This window comes from Chenopodium quinoa, unplaced genomic scaffold, assembly GCF_001683475.1.
Source record: "Chenopodium quinoa cultivar QQ74 unplaced genomic scaffold, ASM168347v1, whole genome shotgun sequence".
Classification (NCBI taxonomy): Eukaryota; Viridiplantae; Streptophyta; class Magnoliopsida; order Caryophyllales; family Amaranthaceae; genus Chenopodium; species Chenopodium quinoa.
Window position 1 is genome coordinate 100,201 of NW_018743136.1, and position 24,041 is coordinate 124,241.

The 24,041-nt window shown below is 35.7% G+C and overlaps 1 protein-coding gene across 4 annotated transcripts; it reads right to left on the minus strand.

The window, feature by feature from the left end:
• Positions 1–15,796: 15,796 nt before the first annotated feature.
• LOC110732033 lies at positions 15,797–20,335 on the minus strand. Of its 4 annotated transcripts, XM_021911947.1 has the most exons (7): positions 20,050–20,332; positions 19,418–19,502; positions 19,288–19,329; positions 18,004–18,066; positions 17,869–17,922; positions 17,650–17,766; positions 15,797–16,269 (listed from the first exon to the last, which is right to left on the minus strand). In XM_021911947.1, exons 2-7 carry the CDS (start codon positions 19,466–19,468, stop codon positions 16,234–16,236), a joined length of 363 nt encoding a protein of 120 aa, XP_021767639.1. In that variant the 5' UTR covers positions 19,469–19,502; positions 20,050–20,332; the 3' UTR covers positions 15,797–16,233. The 4 variants fall into 4 exon arrangements, with proteins under 4 accessions (XP_021767639.1, XP_021767636.1, XP_021767638.1 ...); XM_021911944.1 differs by lacking the exon at positions 15,797–16,269 and having other exon boundaries at positions 16,996–17,766; positions 20,050–20,335; XM_021911946.1 differs by lacking the exon at positions 15,797–16,269 and having other exon boundaries at positions 16,996–17,766; positions 19,268–19,329; positions 20,050–20,334.
• Positions 20,336–24,041: the final 3,706 nt, after the last annotated feature.

The window sequence follows — 24,041 nt, forward strand, 5'->3', positions numbered from 1 at the left end:
AACTGTAGATAGATATATATTTTGTTTCTAAAAAATAATCGTTTCCCATAATACCCATCTCAATACAATATAGTTCAGTAATTACCTCTCATGGTGAAGCAAGTATTCGTTTCAAAGAATCAAACGATTAATATATATGATAATACAACTGTAGACACCCAAATGTGTCTCCCCAAAACCAAACCCAGTGATGAATACCTTTCATGTCATTGATTATCGAATAAAGCAAACATGTGAAAAGTCTAGTGATGAGGATGTTTTTATTAAAATATCTTTTCTTTTTGTTTTTGAAAATATTTCTTTTCTTACCTTATTTATGCAAAACGTGCATTCCAGTTTAGTTTGGTCCATGATTGAAAGGAATGGTGTTCTTCGAACAAGTGTACTATTCCATTAGTGCGTTCAGAATAATTAGAAAGCTAATATATTCAGTAAGGTCAAGTGATCGGAATGCCTGGGTGGAGGCCGCTTCCTATCAGTAATATTAATGCATAATTAATATTACAACTTAATCTTGACTGAACCCTTCGGGTCACACCCAAGCAACTAACGAACCGAAGCGACAATTAATTATGAATTAATCAATAAGTCAAACGAGTAATTAATATTTGGACGTCGGGAATTCGAGCTTAGAGCATCGAAACCGAACGCCGGAAGTCGAGTCGAAAAATAATAAAAGACGAGACATGAAAATAATAAATCAACAAAGACAAAAATACCCCTAGCATCGAAATGCCCCGAGCAAACTGAGTGCTAGGGGCATTTGACTTAGCATGGTGGCTAGCATGCGCACCAAGCCGAGCCTAGGCTGGCTGGTGCGTGCTAGCACACCAAGGCTAGCATCGCAAGACTAGGCACTGCGCGCTAGCTAGCGGTGCTGGTCTTGCTGGGCAGCCACAACAAGGCAGCCTACCTTGGGTGCCTTGATGCCCAAGGGTGGGTGCCACGTGGCGCAAAGTGAGAGGAGTGTGAGGTGATGTGTTGGCCGGTTTTGGGAGAGGAAGTGGGGAGCAAGTTTGGTCCCCCCCTCCTCCAAATGGTCCTCAACTAACCTCTCACATGAGCTTGCCACTTGTTGATTTATTACTAATTTGATTATTAATTTTATTTTAGCTTTAAAATAAAATGGGAAAATCAAATTCTCCCACATTGATGGGAGAACTTTTCACTCTCTAGCTTTTCCCTATAAATATCCAAGTTGGGGTATTGAGAAAATCACTTGAGTGAGAGTTGGAAAAGGCATCCCCATTGTGAAAACCTTTGAACTCATTAATCACTCGGGTTTTACTCGGGCCTTGCTAACCCCAAGGCATTGGACCATTTTCGGTGGTCGAGTTGTGGGTGGACTATCGTTGGAGGCCGTCGTAATTTCGAGGCTTTCTATCGAAGTAAGAGCCCTTCCGTTTGGGCAAAGCACGCTCCAAAGGTAATTATCTTATCTTAATCTTGTGATTAATTTCTTTATATTTATGGTTTTATTTATTGCGAGTGTGGTCTTGGTTTTGGGTTTATTTTCGCGGTGAGTTGGACTCACCAAACCCCAACAATGATATGGGTCCAATAATAGTGTAGTTGGATGGGGCTTAAAAATACCTTTCCAACGATATATTATAAGCCCAATTTCGGTGAATAATGAGGAAGTTATGGCCAAAATACTAAACTGGGCTTAAACCGGTTTTTACCCACGGCCCAATGATCATGTGGAGGGTCCAAAGGTCTAATCCTATTCCTAAACTAATTAGGATTAATTAGAATCTTCTATAAGTTTCTAAAGATCTTAATTATCCTTTTTGAAAAGATAAGATTAAAGAATTTGAGTTAAACAAAAACTTTCCTTTTTTTTTAATCCTAATACTATTCGAATTTAAAGATATTCAAAGACAGTCAGATTTTATTTTAGTGCCTCATAATCTTTATCCAAATCTTATATGGTTGGATAGATCTTGAAATTATCTTTCCAATGATATATTATAATATTAATTCCGAGCTGTAATGAAAAAGATATGAAAGAAATACAAAACTCTATCCAAAACTAACACCGTCCTACTATTTCGGCCATATTTTTTTATATTAAAAATATTTTAATTTGATTCTAATTGGGTTGGAAAGTAGACTTCAAGAACTTTCCAACGACATATTATATGACTTATTTGGACTTCTGGATCAAAAGATATGATAAAAACAAAATCCGCAAAAACTGTTGTCCATCGAGTTTTATTTCGATTCGAATTCGGATTCTTTTCTTATTCTTCGACCCTCTTTTTTCTTTATAAATAGAGGTCATATCTCCTCCTTTTCAAATAATCAACTCAAACCAATTCTCATCATCAATTCTTCTCACTAATTCTCACCAACTCTCATCAAGAAATTCTTGGTTTCTCTCTTTCTTTTCTAAACTAGCCTTTTACAAACAAAATTCTGCATTCACAAGATCTAGACACCCCTAGCCAAATTCGAAGTTGCCTTCGCCCTAGACGTGAAAGGTTTAATTTTCGAGGATTTGGTCTCAAATCTCTTTTTTAATTATTTAATTTAATTGTTTAATTTTATATTTTCCTTGAATTTACTAACGCGTGTATTTTGTTATTAGAAAGAGGTACGAGGCATCAAAGTAAGTACTTTAATTGTTTTATTGATATTATGATATAGAAATCATGTCTAGGTTGTTATTTTGATTCCTAGTATCATGTTAGGATGCTTTTCTTAATTTGATGTTTAGGGTGACAACAATAAGTTCCTAATATCAATTATGATTTCTGTGATGCTTCCTATTTTCTTTCATAATAACATGTTAGTATCATGTTAGGGTTAAAACTTTGATATTTAATTGTTTAGTGACATGCTAGGGTTTGTTATTAATCTTGTTAGTATTATGCCTAAGATCTTGCTATTAATATTATGCTTTAACATGATTATGATAATTATGATTATGATTTGGATTATGATTATTATTTTGATGATTATTATTATGTTGCTTGATTATGTTCATTGTTATTGCTTCATTACGCCTTTTATGCAATTTAAAGTGAATTTGTAATTGTAATCACGCTTAATAAGATAATTAATAATCTTGTTTAGGGTTAATATGATTATAATTCAAGTGATCGCCAATAATAGTTTTGTTTGTGCATTAATATTCAACCAACATAGATAAACAGGTTTAGGGTAAACCTATTGATTGCATGTTAGTCAGAAAGCGCACATGAATACGAGCAGAATAAAGTAGAGGCCTATTATTAGAGCAAGTTCTTTCTCTTTTAGATTGGATTTGTACCTTTGTAGGAAATATTTCAAGCATTACCCCTAGCTTGAACCTCACTGTGATCATACACTTAAGCATGGTGGCGTCCAAAGGGAAGGAAGCTAGAGCAAAAGAGTCGCCAACAAGTTTTAGAAACTTGTAAACCGTTCACAGGGTGAAGGTTACGCCCCTTAACGATCCAAGAGATCGTTAACTCCAATAGATCTAGAACCATGACTGGTAGTTCGGGGATGAAGGTACAAATCCAACCTAAAAGAGATTGAACCTGCCCTAATAATAGGCCTCTACTTTATTCTGATCGTATTCATGTGCGCTTTCTGACTAACATGCAATCAATATGATTACCCTAAACCTGTTTATCTATGTTGGTTGAATATTAATGCACAAATAAAACTATTATTGGCGATCACTTGAGTTATAATCAAATTAACCGTAAACAAGATTATTAATTATCTTATTAAGCATGATTACAAGTACAAATTCCCTTTAACATGCATAAAAGGTGTGATCAAGCAATAACATAATCAAGCAACATAATAATAATAATAAAAATAATCATAATAATAATAATCATAATAATTTTAAAGCATAATAATAACATAATCAAGCAACATAATAATAATAAAAATAATCATAATAATAATAATCATAATAATGTTAAAGCATAATAACAGCAAGATCCTAGGCATGATACTAACAAGATTAATAACAAACCCTAACATGTCACTAAGCATAAAAAAATCAGAGCTTTAACCCTAACATGATACTAACAATCATAAATATTAGGAAAAACATAAAAGGCATCATACTTTTAATCATACTTGATATTAAAGTTACCCTAGACATGATACTAGGAAGATCAAAATAACAATCTAAGCATGATTTCTATATCATAATATCAATTAAACCATTAAAGTACTTACTTGGATGCTTCATATCTCTTTCTAATAACATAATACACGCGTTAGTAACTTCAAGGAAAATATTAAAATCAAAACAATTAAATTAAATAATTGAAAGAGAGATTTGGGACCAAACCCTTAGAAATTAATATCTTTCACGTCTAGGGCGAAGGCAACTTCAAATTTGGCTAGGTGTTTCTAGTGCTAATATATGAGGAATTGTGTTTGTAAAAGGCTAGGCTTAGAAAGAGAGAGAGAATCAAGAATTCTTGATGAGAGTTGGTGAAAATTGATGAAAACTGTTGAATGAAAACGGAGTTTTTAGGAAGCTATTTATAGAGAAAACCAGCCAAAAAGATAAAAAATCAAAACAGAGTTCTGACGCGTAAAACGAAATTAGCGTCAGACGCTGACATTAGCGCCAGGCGCTAACGCTAGCGCCAGGCGCCAAGTTTAGCGTCAGCCGCTAATGCTGGCGTTTGGCGCTAACTTAATTATTGACGCGTTTTCTAAAATCAGATAGAAATTGCCGTACAGGAGGATAAAATCGTATTTTCCTCAAAAACATTATTTTGTTCTGATTAAAACTCTAAAAAGTCAACAAAAGTCAATTTATCAATGCTAATTGAATTAGGAATGAAAAGAACCTTCTAGAAGAATCTAGAAGACTAAAACCATTCATAATTTCATTAGGAATGAAAAAATCTATATTAGGCCCTACTCTAGATCATTGGGCCGCATATGAAGCTCAAACCGGGCCCAGTGTAGTACTTTGGCCATAACTTACTCAATATTCATCGGAATTGGGCTTATAATATATCGTTGGAAAGGTCTTTTCAAACCCTATCCAACTACACTATTATTGGACCCATATCATGGACCAATCAAACTGGATTGACTGTTTTCTTAAAATAGGTTTTCAAAAACAGAGAGAAGAGAAAAGAAATTAAAACTATCCGCAACACTAAATTTCTACACTTTCACTTCATTCGATTATGATTCAACGTGAAAGGTACTCATCACTGGGTTTGGTTTTGGGGAGACACAAATGGGTGTCTACAGAAGCCCCCACTTTGACTGAGTTTGGAGAAACGCGAGTTTCGTAAACGAAAGTCAAAGTATCGATTGGGACGAAGAATGATTCAGAACGTTCTGCGATCCTAAATCATTCTTGTAACGCCGATACCTGAAAAACTAGCGTTAGTTAAAACTAATAAAAGAGTTAAGAAACGCGTATCTTGCACCGTCGAGCACACGTCTCTAGGGGTAACCGATTGTTGCATTTTTTCTGTTGTGACAACCTTCCACAAGCTAGGGAACGCCATCTTGCTGTTTTGATGTTCACTCGTCTCTGAACAGCAGAGCCTTTTGGATATGTTCACGCGTCTCTGAACAAAGAGCTTTTGAATGATATGCCCACGCGTCTCTAGAGCAAAAGAGCTCGATGATATGTCCACGCGTCTCTGAACAAAGAGCTTTTGAATGATATGCCCACGCGTCTCTGGAGCAAAAGAGCTTGATGATATGTCCACGCGTCTCTGAACAAAGAGCTTTTGAATGATATGCCCACGCGTCTCTGGAGCAAAAGAGCTTGAAAGAAGTGTCCACGCGTCTCTGAACAAAAGAGATTGAAAGAAATGTCCACGCGTCTCTGAACAAAAGAGCTTCGAAACTTGAATGTTTGTTGCGATAATATTCTGAAGACCAACGCTTGTCGATCTTTAAAGCTCGCTTGAACTTTGCTTCCGCTATGCCAGTACGTCGGCGCTTTTCTGCTTGCGAACCAGTATGTTGGTTCTTTTGCTGTGATGACAATCCTCTTTTCTTTGGGAATAGTTTCCAACACAACTCTTGTATGATGTATGACACGATGAAGCGACAATCCGTATCTCGGAAAATTTTCCAAAATCCAATTTTGGGAAAAGTTGCCAATGCTTCGTAACAATCTGTCATAAGAACTTTGCTATGATCGACAATCCACATCTTGGAATATAACTCTTATAAGCAATCCACCTTGGAAATTTGCCAATGCTATGCGACAATCCTTTTAGGAAAATATTTCCACAATTGACGATCCGCGTCTTGGAACATTTGCAAAAAAAGAGTCGATCGACAATCTACTTCGGGAAAATTTGCCACTTATTGAAATGAATGATAATCCACGTTGAGAAACCTTTGCCGAAATTTATGATGAATAGAGTCCTACAACAATCCTTTGGGGAAAATTTGCCATAGGGAAATGGGTGTATGACAATCCAATCTCAGAAAACTTGCTAAAGATCCATGAATGTATGACAATCCGAACTTGGAAAATCTTGCCAAACAAAGAAGGAGCACGACAATCCACGCTTTGAAACTTTGCCAGGGATGACAATCAAATCTTGGAAAAATTGTCGGTTGAAGAAGATGCGCGACAATCCATATTTTGGAAATATTGTCAGTTGGGGATGACAATCCAATTTTGGAAAAGTTGTCGTTCAAGAAGAATGCGCGACAATCCATAATTGGAAATATTGTCGTTTAAGTGCTTGCTTTTAAACCGATACGTTGGTGCTTGTAATGAGCCAGTGTTTTAGGCGTTTAAGCTAAGTGAGACGATTTTTTGTCAGGTCAATCACCTACTACGATTGTAATCAAGCCGACTACTAATCATGTAAATTTGCTTATAGGGGCTAACTGGCGTAACAAGGAACCCGAAATTGCTGTATGAGGTCGAAATAACCATTCTGAGAGGCTTCGAGCTCTGTCGCTGCTAAAATATCTCTGGCGCCAAGACTTGGCTCTGTCGCCAAGACTTGGCTCTGTCGCCAGACGCTGAGATCTAGCGCCAGGCGCTGAAATAACCAAATCTGTTGCTAAACGTCAGATGTTGTTGTCTGACGCTGTAGTCGGGTCTTCCCTATTCTGCTCTTGCTGCCGCTGTTGCTCGGTTTCGCTTTGAACTTTGAACTTGGTCGTTTCCTTTCAACCAAATCCACTCAAATCTTTTGTAAATTACAGCTCTTCATCTCTAATTTACTGATCCATGTAACTCCTCTTATCTTGGAGGAATCTCATGTATCATATTCGCGGCTTTTTCGAAAAAAAATCCGGGAATGTCCTCGTTTGCTGGGATGCACCTGCATTTATATCTTTGACTATAGGACTTTGCTTATCTTTCTTTAGGATTGACCTAAGACTTAGTGTTGCTTGACTCATTGACTTGACATGACTCAAGGTATAAACTTGACTCGATGTAATTGACTCGAGGTTGACTCGACTCAAAGTGTTTGACACATGTGTTAGTCTCAAATCAAGGTGATATGACACGACATGAATCAATGTGTACATGACTCGTGTGTGCATTGTAATGTGATCGTGCGACTCAAAAGTGCAAAAAAAACAAAAAATTTCCGTCATTTTTGTGGAGGGTACCGACTTTCTTCCGAAAAAGAAAGACACGAAAAAAAATCGAAGTGAAGTTTTTGAAGGTGAATGTTGAATGAGCTTAGTCAAATGTCATTTGATACTATCTCTCAAGGATTGTAACATCTTAGACTATCCTAATTGACTCGATAATGAAAGTATTTAGGTAACTTAGGCGCAGAGGCTAAGCACTTCGTACTTCGATATGCAATGATGATTATGAGTGATGTTGGGCATTTTGACATGACAAGGCATGTTTCAGCGTCGTGTTAATATCTCATGATAAAGTGTTCCTAAGGGAAAGTATATTTGGTCATGTATCTATGCGGTGTGTGAAAGTGATACTAAAGTTAGGCCGCAAGGGCTAAGTGTGTGGAAAGATATTGAAAAGAGTCAAATGGTGGTGACTCTTTATGCTAGGTAGGCTAATGATGTAAGGTTCAAGCCCCCCAAGTCTAGCTCTAAGTGAATAGTGATGAGAATAGGAGATCCCTTGATGTGACCATGATGTGTGAATGTGAATGTGAATGTGAATGCATGTTTATTACGGCCACACCTCGATGTGAGGTTGCCTATGTATCCGTTAGGAATCAGGCCGAACGTAGCTCTAGCCGAACCTCGCACAATTGTGTGTATACCTCAAAAAGGTCTTTTTAAGGGTTGTAACGTGGTTAGGATAAAGGTTAGAAAAGAAGGGGATAAAGGCTTAACACCCTAGATAAGCCCTCAAGGTGTGCAACCTTGCTTTTGAATCTTTATATTTTTTATGCTTGAGTTTTTCTACTCTTTTTTAGATTTTTCTTTTGCTTTAGCATTTATTTCATTTTTATAAGTGTGGGCAATCCGATCATGCGGTCTATCACTCACTTGGAATTCATGTTTCTCAGGCACGGTACCGAGCACTCGATGAGAGACGCAATCTGAGACGTGTTCATATCAAAGACATTGGAACACTTGTCCTTTTGTACACTTTTATTTATTTATTTTTCTATTTTTGCTATTTTTATCTTTTGAAGTCACTCAAGCTTTTTATGATATTGAAAACTGCATAAGTTGCACACTATCCCATCCCAAGGTTAGGTAGATATAGGTTGAAAAATGACAGGTCTATCGGTAGACGAGGCTCAAAGTGGTTTATGAAGATAAGGATTGTAAATTAGAAGGGTGAAAGGAAATATGATGTGGCTACAAGGGGTGCCTCAAATCATTGGTATACCTTGTGCTTAGTTCGACAATGATTTTATATTTTTTTTTTTTGTGCAATGCAATGATCATATGTAAAAAAATACACTACAACAAAATAAAGCAAAGGTAACAGTGAAAAATCATTGCCTAATATAACAAAAGTGTTGCCTTGTAGCTAAGGCAACACATATGAGGCGTAGTATATGCCCCCGTTGTCTATTCATAAGGCAACACATTTTTATTCAAAGGCAACAATTTTAAAAACCAAGGTAAAATAATACATAAGGCAACACTTTTACAAAGAAAACAAATGAAAAATGTTGCCATCTAAGGAGACAATTCAAAAATGTTTCTAAATGTTGCCACTCCCAAGCATTTAGTAGGTTGTAGGGCTCGAACTTGTGACCTCAAAGTCACAAGGTGACTTCACCACCAACTCCACCAATATATATATATATATATATATATATATATATATATCACACATTTACACACACTCGCCATAAAAGCAATATCTTAAATTATGTTATCTTTTTAATATAAATGTTGCCGTAGATGGCAACATAGATATTAATGTTACATTTTCAAGCAATAGTTTTGTTATTGTTATCTTTTCATGCAACAATTATTATGTTTGTTGTCTTAGACTAGAAAAAGGTAACACTTTAAGCGACTGTAGCCTTATATATTCTACAGCAACACTTTTTTATATGTTACTTTAGTTCAAGGTAACAAATAAATATTGTTGTTTTAGATTACTAAGAGTATCATTTCTGTAAGTGTTGCAATCTTAAGTGTTGCCTATTCTCATTTTTTTTGTAGTGATAAATGCTCATTTTATTAAAGGAAAAAGAATGAATCTACAAAATTAATCTAAGGGGAATAAAAAGGTGCCTATGCTAGACTTATTGGGGAAAGGGTAAATAAAAAGGAAAAAGAAGAGGTCATGAAATCTTGTCGTTGAAGCTCGCCTCTTGTATTGTGTTGTTTGCTTCATCATCACCCAGTCTTCTCGCTAGCTAGAGGCAATGAGATCTTGTTTGCTTCTATGAGATCTTGAATGAGATTTTGAAACCTGTAGCATTCATCAGTAGTATGACCGCGTCCTCGATGGTACTTGCAATAGGAGTTGGGACTCCATCTCGAAGATCGATTTACTGGAGTTGGATCCTCGGTAGGGCCAATAGGTTTGATTAATCCTCGATCGTAGAGACGGTCGAAAGCAGCATCGTAGGTCATTCCAATGGGTGAGAACTCTCTCTTGGGTTTCCTTTTAGATCCTTGATTGTCCATGGCTAAGACACCATTATGGTCAAAGGTACTAACATTATTACTAGAGTGGGCGTTTTCGGAAGAAGAAGGATTGTCGTTTTTCTTTCCTTTCCAACCACTGTGGTTACTATTGTTAGTAGCTTTTTGTTTTGCGAGGTCATCTTCGATTTCAATTCCGATATCATGAACGGCCTTGAAAGTATTCAGATTGTGTTGATATTTCAAATGCTTTGAATACTTCTCTTGGAGATTCTTGATAAACATCCTCACAGATTCTTTTTCAGTGGGCACCTCAATCATCTTAGTGGAAGTTTCCCTCCATTTATTAAAGAAAGAAGTAAAGCCTTCACTCTTTTTTTGTCTTAGCATCTCAAGTTGTCTATAATCGGTTTCAACTTGAATATTGCACTTGTACCTATCAGTGAAAGCGTTCACTAGCTATTGACTCCCAAGTAGAGGTTTTCTCTTTGTCAAGGGAGAAGAACCATTGTTGGCAAACGGTTTCAAGAGATAGAGAAAATATAGAGGGAAACACTTTCTTATCAATACCCTTAACACTCATTATTGTTTCAAAAGCTCTTTAATGAAAATAAGGGTTGTCAGTTGCCTTGAATTTCGGGATGTCGTTGGCATTGAACTTATGCGGAAGAAGTTCTTTATCCACCAAGACCCCTTGTGAACTAATGTCCTGAAATTTATAGTCACTAGATAGCTTGCTCAAGCTTTCTTGCATGAGGTTCATTTGTTGTTGCTTCACAGGGTCATCAATTTTGAGGGTTAAAGCCTTTAACACCTCAGTCACGTCAGTCAATTGACTCCTAAGTTCATTAACTTCCTCTTGAGTTGCCATTATCTTTTTAGCCTTCCTCTTTTGGCGAATCGGTTTATCAAAAAGTAAGACTTGAATAAAGAGGTTATCCTTGATTAATCGCCCTTCTCTCCTCGACCAAGTACTGTGGAAAAGGAATTTGGGGATATTCATTGTTAATTATTTGATTCAAACTTTATTCAACATGCAATGGATAGAAGAAGGTAGAAAAATGAGGGTGGTGCTATGGAGAAAGCATGTGGATGGAGAGATGTGGAAAATTAGGAATAGAATGTACCCCCAACTCAAATGAACGGAAAAAACCGACTCATGCATGAACCTAAGACATGGTCATGGTGATATATACTCAAAGTGTGTGATAAGACGAGTGAGTGTAGGTGACATGTTAAGACTCGTGTCATGACCATGTGGCTAGACCATGTGACTAGACTTAATTAATGACTTAACAAGGTATAATTAACATAATTGATTAGAAACTGTTTAATTAGACACAAGGTGATGACTCGATCAATAATCCGAACTATCGTTAAAACGACAAGACTGGCGCCTCTCTTTGTAGTGTAGCGCCAGACGACAGAACTGTCGCCAGACGCCACACTCCACAGAGTGGCGCTACAGTTCAGACTTTGGCGCCATTGCTGGAGCTTCGATCTGAAACTGTTTTCGGTATTATTAATCAATAGGGGTATGCCTAAAGTCGTACTAGGTCAATTATGGTTAAAATATTAGACTTTATTTACTCAAATTAATTAATTAATTAGGCAAAGTTCTTTTAGTCATTAATTTATTTAATTTTAGCACAAGTCAAAAAAACGGTTAAGAAAAACATATACCATATGCACAACAAATAATGCAGAAATAGTCAAGCAGGCACAATATGATGCAATGAAATTGCAACCTAACCATGGCTCTAGTTCTCTAAAGTTCGGGATATGGGTTAGTCAATAGAGAGTCCATGGTCAATTGTCCGGATGCACTACACGGAAGCCTAACCGTGAAGGGTTGGCGCGAGTGGATGGGACACCGCGAGTTTAGAAAACTCGCTTCCATGGTTTGGTGAATTCAACATTCTCGGATGTACCCTTTGTTGCTCAGAGCGTTCAATCAGGTAGATGGAGCATGAATTCCCAGGGGGTTATGTCCATATGTAAAACACATATGAGTTTCAGAAAAGTGAGAAAAAACTCAATCAGGAAGTAGGATCGAGCAAACAATGCTAAAAACTGGTCGAAATTAGAACGCATATTTCTGGCTCGGTATTGGAAGAATTTGGCGCCAGCAAACAGAGATTGGCGCCAACTTTTGGCTAAAGTCAAAATACTGGCGCTAACTTATGTTCGCTGACGCTAATTCCTACATGCCTCAGCAGCTTTTTGTGCTCGATAAAATTTTCCAGCTTCGCGCAGTTTTATTTCGCTCCCAGTTGTGAAAGATATTCCTCAAATTTCCTACGTGTAAAATCCTATGTTTTAACTCATTACGGATGGTCTTTCCAATGAAATCTTTTTTTATGCATATGACAATAATGTTAATCAAAATTACGCACATGAAATACTTAGAACGTTTCGAGTCTCATCTACTCATTCTAAATCATTGCCGAAATAAATTTCAGGAATTAAAATAGAAATCCTCCCCAGCGGAGTCGCCAAAAACTATAGGGAATATTTCAAGCATTACCCCTAGCTTGAACCCCAATTTGATCATACACTTAAGCATGGTGGCGTCCAAAGGGATGGAAGCTAGAGCAAAAGAGTCGCCAACAAGTTTTAGAAACTTGTAAACCGTTCACAGGGTGAAGGTTACACGCCTTAACGATCCAGGATATCGTTAACTCCAATAGGTCTGGAACCATGACTGGTAGTTCGGGGATGAAGGTACAAATCCAACCTAAAAGAGATTGAACCTGCCCTAATAATAGGCCTCTACTTTATTCTGATCGTATTCATGTGCGCTTTCTGACTAACATGCAATCAATATGATTACCCTAAATCTGTTTATCTATGTTTGTTGAGTATTAATGCACAAATAAAACTATTATTGGCGATCACTTGAGTAATAATCAAATTAACCCTAAATAAGATTATTAATTATCTTATTAAGCATGATTACAAGTACAAATTCCCTTTAACATGCATAAAAGTTGTGATCAAGCAATAACATAATCAAGCAACATAATAATAATAATAATAATAATAATAAAAATAATTATAATAATAATAATCATAATAATGTTAAAGCATAATAACATCAGGATCCTAGGCATGATACTAACAAGATTAATAACAAACCCTAACATGTCACTAAGCATCAAAAAATCAGAGCTTTAACCTTAACATGATACTAACAATCATAAATATTAGGAAAAACATAAAAGGCATCATACTTTTAATCATACTTGATATTAAAGTTACCCTAGACATGATACTAGGAAGATCAAAATAACAATCTAAGCATGATTTCTATATCATAATATCAATTAAACCATTAAAGTACTTACTTGGATGCTTCGTATCTCTTTCTAATAACATAATACACGCGTTAGTAACTTCAAGGAAAATATTAAAATCAAAACAATTAAATTAAATAATTGAAAGAGAGATTTGGGACCAAACCCTTAGAAATTAATATCTTTCACGTTTAGGGCGAAGGCAACTTCAAATTTGGCTAGGTGTTTCTAGTGCTAATATATGAGGAATTGTGTTTGTAAAAGGCTAGGCTTAGAAAGAGAGAGAGAATCAAGAATTCTTGATGAGAGTTGGTGAAAATTGATGAAAACTGTTGAATGAAAACGGAGTTTTTAGGAAGCTATTTATAGAGAAAACCAGCCAAAAAGATAAAAAAATCAAAACAGAGTTCTGACGCGTAAAACGAAATTAGCGCCAGACGCTGACATTAGCGCCAGGCGCTAACGCTAGCGCCAGACGCCAAGCTTAGCGTCAGGCACTAATGCTGGCGTTTGGCGCTAACTTAATTATTGACGCGTTTTCTAAAATCAGATAGAAATTGCCGTACAGGAGGATAAAATCGTATTTTCCTCAAAAACATTCTTATGTTCTGATTAAAACTTTAAAAAGTCAACAAAAGTCAATTTATCAATGCTAATTGAATTAGGAATGAAAAGAACCTTCTAGAAGAATCTAGAAGACAAAAATCATTCCTAATTGATAAATCTATATCACGCTCTACTATAGATCATTGGGCCGCATATGAGGCTAAAACCGGGCCCAGTTCAGTAATTTGGCCATAACTTCCTCAATATTCATCGGAATTGGGCTTATAATATATCGTTGGAAAGGTCTATTCAAACCCTATCCAACTACACTATTATTGGACCCATATCATGGACGAATCAAACTGGATTGGCTATTTTCTTAAAATAGGTTTTTAAAAACAGAGAGAAGAGAAAAGAAATTAAAACTATCCGCAACACTAAACTTTCTACACTCTCACTTCATTCGATTATGATTCAACGTGAAAGGGGTACTCATCACTGGGTTTGGTTTTGGGGAAACACAAATGGGTGTCTACAACCTTCATCCCCGAACTTCCAGTCTTGGTTCCAGACCTATTGGAGTTAACGATCTCCTGGATCGTTAAGGTGTGTAACCTTCACCCTGTGAACGGTTTACAAGTTCCTAAAACTTGTTGGCGACTCTTTTGCTCTAGCTTCCTTCCCTTTGGACGCCACCGTACTTTAGTGTATGATCACAGTGGGGTTCAACTTTGGGGTAATGCTTGAAATATTCCCTAGAACAACCAAAGCAAAAAAACGCAGAATTATCGCGCGCGTAGCCCGCTAGAGGGCGACTAGTAGCCATAAAGGTTGGATCTTTGACAATGAAAAAAAAAGTAGTTAATATTTTTTGTACGTGTTATATGGATGATATACTACAAGGGGGTGAATTGTAGTATTTTCCTAGTGCCTACTTTTCGCGGAATATAAAACTTATTGCTGTTAGGAAGTTAGACAATGCAAATCAGATTTTACGAGGAAACCATCCAGGACCTAACTGTAAATAAAACCTCGACCCTCCAAGGGATTTTAAAACAAACCAATCCACTATAATAGGCCAAACACTCCTAGTTAAAACCTATTACAACTGCACCTTTCTCACAAGTTCTTGATTGAACTTGCTACTCGATAGGACCCTATCCTACCCAACCTAAATCCCGGACTTAGATTTCTACTCAATGCTCCTATAGTACCATTCACTCGGCCTCTCAATAAAAGTTCACTCATCTTCACCCTAGAAGCTCACACTTTGCACTCTTACAATTATAATAACGAGAATCTCATGAACTTTCACACCCCAATACATAAAACACTAAAAACCCTTTTTCCCTTTACAAGATCTCAAAGAATAACTTTACATACATATCAATGAATGAAGAGATACAACTAATATGATGGACACTTAAGATCTCTCTGGAACTTACTAGACGAACTGAAACAAAACCCTGAATGAAACTTTGACGTGGAGGTTTGACTTAGCTTCGTGCTGAAGGATTAAACCATTAAGCACGACCACTGCACTTCGTCAGCCTCAACTTTGAATGAATATATATAAGCATATTTATAGTACGCCTAATTAAATATTTCATTTCGTAAAAGATAAGTTTTATCAAAAGATATGTTTAAAAGATATGTTTTTTTCTAAAAATATATCTTTTTGTTAAGAATATATATATTTACCATAAAATAAGATTTTATTTCAAACTTCTATTTTCCAGATATACTAGCTTATTATTTTCCAAAGATATACTTATCATAAAATTGAATTTTATTCCAAACTTATATTTTCCAAATATACTAGCTTATCTTTTTCCAAAGATATACTTATCATAAAATCAGATTTTATTCAAAACTTATTTTTGCTGAAAATACTTTCCAAAAATAACTTATCTTTTTTAAAAAGGGATTTATTAGAAAATAAATATCTTTATTCTGGAAAATCAAATCCCTAAAAGATATGCATGTATTAGGTAAATAATTATATCATTAAAAACCGACCTTTAAAGACTTGCAGACTTAAGTTCCTATTAGGTTTTGAAACTCTGACGGTCTTTGAGTTCCTAACAAGTCAATAACTCTATTTTCATTAACTATCAGGAGTTCACCTTGCTTTTATAGACTTATTCCAGACTGACTTTTATGTCCAACATACTTACATAAATCCTAGAGCGATATGCTTTGATTTCTCTATCTTCATTTTGTTTCTCTAAAACTCTTGTTCTGGAATCTTGTAGTCTTGATGTATTCTAGATCTTGGGGCAACGTTCCACTTCTAAAACGCAGACCAAGTTCCTCTGGAACTTGCTATCATCTTCGCAGTCCAAGCTTCACTCTTTAACATGTTGTCATGCTTCTATTAGGAAGCTCATTGTGTGTACATGTTAGGGAACACCTCATGTACCTGTTAGGGATCAACAACATGACATTAATTGGTATTATTACATTCAATCCCGTATCTCGTAATTGTTATTATTCCCATGGTAATGTTACAATGATAAATTCTTAATGGTATTTGTACAAAGAATGGACTCATTTAACTACGAAAATTCGAGTAGCGCAAGCTACCATACAACTAAGTCGTCACAATTGGTTTCCTCTTCTTGTTGAACATTGCATATCCTTTCACCCGTCTGTCCACCAGTACATAGAATATGAGTACAACTAGGGATGACAATGGATCTGTATCCGACCCGGATCCGTGGATCCATATCCGTTTTCACGGATATGGATATTGTAAAATTGGACCCGACGGATCCGGGTCGGATACGAATCCTATCCTATAAAAACGGATCTGGTTATGGGTCTGACTCAAATACCCATATCCGGATTCGTTTACCCGTTTTTTAAAAGCTAAAATTATTTTTAAAATACAAGCCCATCCCACACCCCACATGAGTTGATGTCTTTCTGACTCTTAACTCTACCAAACCCCCAAACCCTAAAATCACACACACCTCTCTAACTCTCTCTCATCTCTCTTTGTCTCTCCCAAATGGCTCCACCGCAACAACTCCACCGTAGCAACTCCGCAAGTGACTCCAACAGCCCTCTCCGGCGATCGTGAGTCCAACAATCCGACCCATCCTCTCCGACGACCGCAAGTCCTTAAGTAACTTACAGTGCGATGATTTGTGGTATGTAGTTTTATTAATCCTTAAATTCTATACTTTATGTTTGTTTTATTAAAGCTATTTTTGTCATGCTTTATAATTAATTTGTTAGTATATTATCCTAATGAGTGGATTTATATGGTTGTTGCTCACTGTTCATTTTTTCAGTAATTGCATGTTTTGGATTTTGGATGCTCACTGTTTGATTTTTCATTTTTTCAGCCCTCTTGGTAGTTGGCCCAAAGGCTTCTTGAGAAATGGATTTTGGATGCTCATCATATTTCACAAATTGGTTGTACTTGTTTGTATTGTATTAGAGGAATATTGAGATTTGTATAAGTTGTCTTGTATTATTAGAGTTTGAAAGTTGAACCATTGTTTTAATTAAAAACTAATTTTTTTGCTTAAAAAATAGGTACAATGTGCAAGATCTGTTTTGGATCCGTATCCGTAGGTTCCAACGGATATGGATATGGATCTTCCTTTTCCATACCCGACGGATCCAGATCGGATATGGATCCAGGGGGCAAAAACATATTTGGATCTGGATCCAATCGGATCCAGTACATATCCGACCCATTGCCATCCTTAAGTACAACACAAACACACAATAATATAAACAAATTCATATCAGCAGAACATGAATCCTTATTACTATTAAACATGCTAACCTCCATATAAAGGATTGATTCCGCAGGTAGCGGATTCCGGACAAAACAGGGATTTGTCGCACATCTAATCCTCCTTACCTTAGGAGGTTTGAATATGAATGGAATCTCCTCGTTAGGCTGTACATTAAAAAACAATAACAGTCACATGTATTCCTGACTACTCTTACTTCTGAATTGAGTATAAGAGTATTTTATTGCAAACTTGAATCAAACTCGGACCATTGCTATCCCAAGCCTCCTTGGGATGACTCTCTCCATATCAACATCAATCATCTGAAATTTGTTCACCTTTGTTAAGAAAGAGAATACTTGCTTAAAAAAACTAATAACAACATCGTCCAGTACTAGACTCACCCCCATTTTACCAAAGTCACCATCAGCGGAGTGACGATCAAGCCTTACAACTAAGCCAATTTCCTGCATATTCCAGACATTAATCCTAGGAAAAACACCTCTTCGTAGCGGCACTATATTGTGCATGTCCAAGTACATAACCTGTTCACATCTTAAGACAACTAATACACAATACAAATCAAACAATATGGCAAATTATGCTATTGAATATCTTACCACAATAAATAACAAACAGCTTCTAGATCCTCCATCATAACCATTAGCATTAAAATTACGCGCAAACGATGATACAATACCTAATAACTTCGAAACCACCAACCCACATCAATCATAATCCATGCTATCTTATGCACATGTTAGTGCAGGAACAAGATCGGCTTAAAGTCTAGGTGATTGGGTTGGACATAATACCATGTGGAGGGACATCAATAGAAACATAGTCTTGAATTCAACTTCCTCACCCTCCGTCCACTCACCCTCCAGACTTTCCATAAGCCAAGAATTCACAGATATTCCCTTACTAGTATAAACCTTACCCTCATAACCATTACACCTAGTTTCCCACGACTACCCATACTTACTCAATATTGCTTCAACCTTGTCTTTTAATTTTGATGTCATATTCTTCTTGGTAGGGACTTCCTTCCCATAATTAAGAATTCCCAACACCCAATACACTTGATTAGGAGATAAACTAAACTCCTTACCATCTAGAGATATAAGAATTTTATTAAAAGGATCAACACGAGTCAACACCCAATATGCCAATTGCCTGGGTAATTGCATATCTGACGAGTCAAGATGCATTAAACCACCAATTCCCATTTAATTTACCCATCTCCAACGTCTTCCATCAAACTTTTGACAAATTATACCAAATGAATCTATATGGCATGTCAAGTTGGGTGCATGTACATCATCAAATGGGTGGTATATTACAGCCCAATTGACCAAAAAGGATATGGTGCATACATTAGCAGAGTAGCAAACAAACCTTAGAGCTACCACAAGCAAAATATTTCAAAACTTCCCCCCTTCCTTTTAATGCCCCTTTAACAGTAAGGAAGTTCTCCTATGAACAAGTTGAAGTGAATATAATTCACTAAAGTAGACAACGTAAGCAGAAGACCAATCTATTAAAGCACAGGTAACCTTAAACATCTCTGGATGTAGTGGTCCAAGCTTCCCACACCTCACACTGCCATCCTTTTCACACACGATTAGATTTAAAGTATACTATAATTTCCAACTGTAACATACTTACTGGGTGCATATATACAAAACCTGATGAATATGCCTTTTCCGTTTGGTAAACCGACCAAGTTCCTAGAACATCAGGTAAACATTGATAAGTAAATCAATTAACTGATTAATTTAGCTAATTCAAAATCAAAAAAGGAATAGAGATATATACCAACTCAAGATCAACACAGGAGCAATCTTCTTTTAAATGTGCGATTTCCATTGGTGTAATTTAGGAGGGACAACAACACATATACCTACGTATTTTCATAAAATAAATATATCACCTTCAACACCTCTAATCCGGCCACTTAACAGTCTAATATTAGCATAGAACAACTCATTCCCCACTACCACTACACAAATCAAAAATTAACAAATACTTAAGACAATAAGAACACCAAACTGACAATTTAGCTGATATTCGCATGAAATAAACACAATAACGAGTTCTGATAATTAATTTAAAGTGCGATAGAACGACACTGATATTGCAAACAATTGATTCAATGAGCGACAACTAATGACATTTATTCGGATACCCTAACTAGAAGTCCCGATATTGCAAACAGTTAATTCAATCAAATAATAACATTAATTCGGAAACCCTCACTAGAACTCCCGATATTGCAAGCAAATTGATTCAATCAAATAATAACATTAATTTGGAAACCCTAACTAGAAGTCCTGATATTGCAAACAATTGATTCAATCAAATAATAGCATTAATTCTGAAATCCTAACTAGATTTCCCAATCACAATCAAATGACATTTAAATAAAAACTTAACATTAAAAACCATACTAGTAATGAGCCGCAATAAGCTATTAGAAATCTCCAATTCGCTCCAATGGTGGATTACCCAGGTTTAAGTTCTTATAGGTGCAAAGATCGACTCATGTCCTTTAGTAATTTAACTACTTCTCAAGTACTCCAATGGTGATAATGGTGATACTTCTGGAGGAGAGAGAGGAACAATTTTCTTAGGAGAGAGAGAGTTTAAATGAGGAGAGAGAGAGGACAGAGAAATTTATTGAGGAGAGGTACGACTACAAGTACACGGTCAACAAAATTCGAAGTTAACGATAAACAACTCAGTAGTTAACATCTGGCCAAACTACTTATGTGTAATTGCCCTTACTTTACCAAAGAAAATAACGTCACCCCTAGATAAAGAAGATTTGTTTCTCGTAGTGATAAACTTGAATTAGCTCATCTTATAAATCTTCTAGAGTGATACATACCGTCAAGACTGATTTATAAATAGATGGTTAATTTTTAAATTACCACCAAAAAATATAACCATTTTCAATCTAATCATCCATTTAATTTTTAATTTTAAATTATTACCCCTTAAATTAAATAAATGCTTAGATTATCACCCATTTTAAAAATTCGATGGATTTTCCGTCTGTAAGCCCCACCTAACACTTATTTTGACCCTTTTGACTGCTTTTTTCCCCGATTTTTCTCTTTAAAAACGCTCTCTATACTTTAATTCACATTTCCTTCACCAAATTCTACCAAATTTCAAAGAGAAAAATGTGAATTGAAGTAAGGAGAGCGTTTTTAAATAGAAAAATCAGTTAAAATGGTCAAGATAAGCATTAGGTGGGGCCCACAGATGGAAAATCCACCGGATTTTCGAAATGGGCGGTAATCTGAGCATTTATTTAATTTAAGAGGTGGTAATTAAAATAAAAAATTAAATGGGTGGTTAGTTCAAAAATGATTACATTTTTGGGTGGTAATTTAAAAAATTTCCTAAACATATTCATCATCCTCCTCTATCGTTGTCATCACGATCCCAACAAAAATCACCTAAATCCTAAAGCTGATACAATATCCATATCTTTCAATTTTACCCAAGTCGTCATCCCGACCGATATTTTATTAGTAAGCAATGGTTCTTACTGTAATTCCCTTCTAGTGAATTGAATTTGGCCAATTCAAAACACTGATTAAACCTTTCCATGATTTCTTGTTTACCCACTCAATTTCTTTAAACTTGTCTCTTGTTGTAATTGACAAACTGGAACTTCATTGAGAAAATGGGTTGTTTTCCTTCTGTTAAAAACATAGACACCATTGAAACATATTTTAATGGAAGAAACTTTGGGGTTTGGTACGTGGGAATTTGCACACCAGGAGGAGAAAGTAATGTGGATATATAGTGGGCCACTAGATTATTCTTTCAAATTTTATTTTTCTCCCCATTGTTAACTTATAGGAATTCTCTCTTTTTCCCTCTTCCTACTACTAACTTTGTATTAATTAGGCTATTAGCTATACAAGTCAGATTGACTTAGTTTTATTATCTGTTTATTTGTAGACGGAGGCTATTAGGTGAACATTTCAGAGTTTAATTACCTTGATATTTACGCACGATCAATGTAATTTTTAATGTCAATCATCTTTAAAATCCCATTAGGAAATTGTTTTGATTTATTGTGTGCCAATTATGCTTGTGTAATTAAGTATGATGATTGTGTTACCGTATGATATTAGGGAATCATATTTTCAAAACTAGCTTTCTATATTTTGTGTAATAGTATAAGTATTTTCAAAAAAAAATATGGGTTTTTCTAAGCTATGCCCCTAAGGTAGTTGAGTTTCTAAGGTGTACCCATGCTTTTTCAAATTTCTAAGTTGTGCCCCTCAACTCACTACCATTAATGAATGGTACCCTCCTTGGGACTTCCACGTCACCTATAGTTAACTATAAATTTAATAAAAAGATGATAAAAGGTAAGGAAATGATACGAGAAAGAAATTTTAACCACAACAACCCGAATAACAAAAACTAAAGCCGCGAAATCACACTCTCAATTAACTTTTAAATAACTAATAAGGGTACATTTTAGTATTGATAAGAAGTTTAAGGGCATGGCTTAGAAACTTGAAAAAGCATGAATACACCTTAGAAATTCAACTACCTTAGGGGTATAGCTTAGAAGCTAATTCAATTGCCAACTGACACGTGTCAGCCTCAGATACCTTCTAGAATTGCGGCCTTCAAGGCCCAGTTCCCAAGAACGCTGCAAAACGGTGCAGCCCACCAAATCTAGGTCAAGTGACCTAAGAGAAGGCCCTTTTCCCAACGACCCTATAAATAGGTAGATATCCCTCATTTTTGGGACACATTCAATCATTTATTACACCTACCCTACATTCTCTTACATCAGAGAAAAGACCTGATCTCAGAATCTGAGAAGATCATATTTACTTCCCGCACCTTTTTCATTCCCCTACGCTGACTAGCTTGATTGTCGGAGGCGGAGCTCCTACCACCCGGAGTATCCGTCGTTTTGCAGGTACAGGCGCAGTCGGATCAGTCTCTGAGCTGTAACTCTCCCGAGGGACAAAAACACCCAAAACAATTATGTCATGTAGAATGACTATGTTCTAATAATACTGAAATTGGAAAATTGTCACGTGAGATTAAATTGATTTGTGCAAAAATTTTTGTACAATGTAATCGGACAATTTAATATACTACAACGTACAATGAAATTAAAGTTAATAAGGGAAATAAAACTCAAAAGGGTAAAGCACAAGTTTCCGAGTAGTAGTTATGGTTGCTACTAGTTGGTTTAAATTAACGTATATTGATATTTAGTCTTCCTCCAATCAATGGGTATTAGTGAGGGGTGTGCACACTAGGGACATTTAGTTTTATTTTATGGCTATTTGAGGTTACGCTCGACCCTCTATAAAGTAGGTGGTGACGAGGACTAGCCACGACTTACTGGCATTCTCTTTCCCTTTCTTAATCAAAGCAATAAAGTGTTATGTGACAATTTGATATTGGTTTAGTATTATAATGTCTATGTTACTGTATTATGTATAAAATGTTTTTGTAAAATAATTATTATTTTAAGGGATAGAGTTGGGATTACTCAGTTTATTTGATTTTGAGAGTTTATTTCTTTTTTCTTGTTTCTGATTTATTTTGCAAGTTGGTAAGAGGGTACATAGTTACGTGTGAGGAGACGATAGAATAACCACGTAGCTATGAAGATTTAGTTTATTTCCGAACTTATTTATTTTCCTTCCAATTACTTCTTTTGAAATGTTTTACAGTTTGGATGTAATGAGTATTTTATTTTTGCCACCACTTAGACCACTTAGTTTATTAAATTATATTTTTATTTTACTTTGCATTTATTTTCAACGAAAAATATGTGTAGTTGTAATACTCCCAAGGATCGATGGTTGGGTTTTTTGAAAGTTAAAAAGGTTACTCTTATTGTTTTAAAAGACTCGAATTTTGGGGGTGTTACCGTCTTTCCTGACAAATTTTCCCCAATTACCATTTATAATTTATCCCATTAAAATATTAAATACTACATTAACTGATTATCAGATTAAAGTTTATCATATTTAATTATAAAATTATATCAACACTTTAAATTCAATATTTTTTTCTATCCTATATGTAGACACCAAATTATGTCTCCCCAAAAAATAAACCCAATGATGAGTATCTTTCGCGTCATTGAATATCGATCAAGGCGAAATGTTGAAGGGTCTCATGAATTTTCATTTTTCTAAACTTTCTTTAAATGTTTTAAGCCAAAATTATTCATTTCGTGCCTTTAAAACTAAAATCATTCATTTCGTGTCTTTTTTTTATAAAAACAACCAAATCAGTTTATTTTGGTCCATAATCTGTGTATAATGATTGTGTATATGTATGGGGTGGAAAAGACCTTTCTAACGATATATTACAAGCCCAATTTCGAGTTTTAACGAGGAAGTTGTGGTCAAAATACTAAAATAGGCCTAAAACGTGT